This window comes from Phaethon lepturus, unplaced genomic scaffold (genome assembly GCF_000687285.1).
Source record: "Phaethon lepturus isolate BGI_N335 unplaced genomic scaffold, ASM68728v1 scaffold13782, whole genome shotgun sequence".
In the NCBI taxonomy this organism is placed as follows: Eukaryota; Metazoa; Chordata; class Aves; order Phaethontiformes; family Phaethontidae; genus Phaethon; species Phaethon lepturus.
This window is the reverse complement of record NW_010522687.1, coordinates 5392-7745: the sequence shown is the minus strand read 5'-3', so window position 1 is coordinate 7745 and position 2354 is coordinate 5392. Positions and strand designations below refer to the sequence as shown.

The 2354-nt window shown below is 39.5% G+C and overlaps 1 protein-coding gene across 1 annotated transcript in view; it reads right to left on the bottom strand.

Annotated features, from left to right (window-relative positions):
- Nucleotides 1-280: 280 nt before the first annotated feature.
- Nucleotides 281-2354, bottom strand: part of LOC104616775 (dnaJ homolog subfamily A member 1-like) — a gene marked incomplete at its 3' end in the record, with an annotated part of 3021 nt that continues 947 nt past the window's right edge. Inside the window, exons 3-4 of the mRNA XM_010281894.1 lie at nucleotides 615-719; nucleotides 281-508 (exon numbers count right to left, since the gene is read on the bottom strand). Coding sequence (XP_010280196.1) covers nucleotides 281-508; nucleotides 615-719 — 333 coding nt within the window. The remainder of the gene's footprint in view (nucleotides 509-614; nucleotides 720-2354) is intronic.

The following is a 2354-nucleotide window of genomic DNA, read 5'->3' as shown; positions in this document are numbered from 1 at the left end:
ACCAGGTCGCCACGCCTGCGAAGGCAACACTTAGTAATGTATATAGTAAGTGGGCACTAATAAACAAGTAATCACCCTTGCTTAAAGACAAGTCTACCTTTAAAGAGCAGGAGCAGGCTATTGTACTGAATGCATATCCAAGAGTGTTACTCATTATAACAAGTGATCAACACCATGCATTTGCTGAAGCTCCTGTTTTAGTCCTAAAAAACCCCCACAAACCACCAACCCTAATGACAATCTACTTAAATATAATACTCCAAGTTAGTAAAACCCTTACCTTTGTCAATGTGAACTTCTAGAATCGTCTTCTCTCTAACAATTTTTCTGCCAGTGCAGCTCTTGCACTGGTCCTTGGGGCTGATACGCTCCCCATGCCCCTGACACTCAATACATACAGATTGAATCTGCTGCACCATTCCTGGACCAATCTGGTGAATTCTGATTTGCATGCCTGTGCCTCTGCAATTGGGACAGCATTCTATTGCACCCTTCCTACCACCACGACCTGACAACAGAGTGAGAATCAGTTATATTTTCAGAAGAAACTAGAAGGTCAAAATACATTTGGAGCTTCAGAAATAACTAATGTCTAGTTTTAGTGTTGAAGTTACCTTCACATTTGTCACAGATCACATTCTTTTGCAAAGCCAGCTTTCTTGTTGCACCGTTATACAGATCTTCTAAGGTTATCGACAACTGATGAATAACATTTTTGCCTATAAGGGAAGGGGAGAGAGGGGAGAGTATATTTATTCAAATTTGATCACTTGAACCCAAAATTATAAGTTTCCCATGTTACTATGTTTAAATCACATTAGAATAAGTCTTTAAAAGCTTTAGACTTCCTGTTTATCTACTTCTGCTGTTATCAATAGCTTTTTCCTATTTAATCTTACAATTATGTAACAATTATCATTGCTTTTTTAGTAGTCTTTTTCAAAAGGAGCCAGAAGACTCCTCCATGAAAGTATAAGCAATAATAATAAGAACAAAATACACTGAGATTTAGGTTTAAGATTTTAACTTTGTCTAAAGGGTAAAAATAGACAGGTATGTTTGGATAACTACAGGGAAGTAGGAGATAGTTCCTACAGCAAATGAAATGCTACTGCCACCCCTACCCCCCGGAGGCTTCCCAAAACAGTTGGGCAACTGGATTTTTACTATCAGGAACTGTTTTTGCCAAGTAAAGTTCTAATCAAATTCATGGTAAGGCTAACAAGTTCTTGCTTCCTGAAAATGTTTTGCTACATGAAGTTGTACGACCTTTTGATATAAGACCTTCTTTTCTTTCATTTACTTTACTTCATTTACTTTACTTTTACATTTACTTTTACATTTCATTTACTTCATTTCTTTCTGCATATGAACTAAGAAGTGATATAGTCAGCACTACTCTTAAACAATTTTTAAATTAATATCGACATCTTTGCTGATACTATTAGTCTGAACTTCAATTTGGATTGGTATTTTAGCTTTACTGCAGCTTTAACCCAATTCCACTGGACAGTACAGAAGAACAAGGTCTCATAAACGAAAACTGCTTTGTTCACTTTTGTCATGGTTTAGCCCGAGCTGGCAACTAAGCACCACGCAGCCGCTCACTCACTCCCCTTCCCGCAGTGGGATGGGGGAGAGAATTAGGAAAAAAAAACCTCATGGGTTGAGATAAACACGGTTTAATAGGACAGAAAGAGAGAAGGAAACAACAATGATAATACCAACACAGGAATGTACAAGAACAAGTGATGCCCAATACAGCAATTGCTCACCACCCGCTGATCGACAGCCCATCCCCGAGCAGCGATTTCCGCCCCCCGGCCAACTCCAGTTTATGTACTGGGCATGACGTCGTATGGTAGGGAATATCTCTTTGGCCAGTCTGGGTCAGCTGTCCCGGCTGTGTCCCCTCCCAGCTTCCCGTGCATCCCCAGCCTGCTCGCTGGCAGGCCAGCACAAGAAGCTGGACTGTCCTTGACTGCTCAGCAAGAACCCAAAACATCAGCATCTCATCCAAAATCAAAACCACATCCTCACACTAGCCTCTGTGAAGAAAACCAGCTCTATCCTGGCTGAAACCAGGACAACTTTATTTATATGTTGTTACTTTTAATTAAGGTCTTTCTGCTAGAAGTGATTTTAAAAACTCAGATTTTGACAGTACACTTGCAGTACCTTAGTTACCAAGTAAGATACTTTACCACTCCATTCCTGTTCTATTTTATTAAAAGCTAAGCTTATCCTTAGATAAAAGGCTTCCCAAATGCAGAGTCTAGCTAGATATTACATTAACATAAGACAACTCACAGATCTAAACTACCAGTGTATAAAATGAGTACCCTTCTCATTAC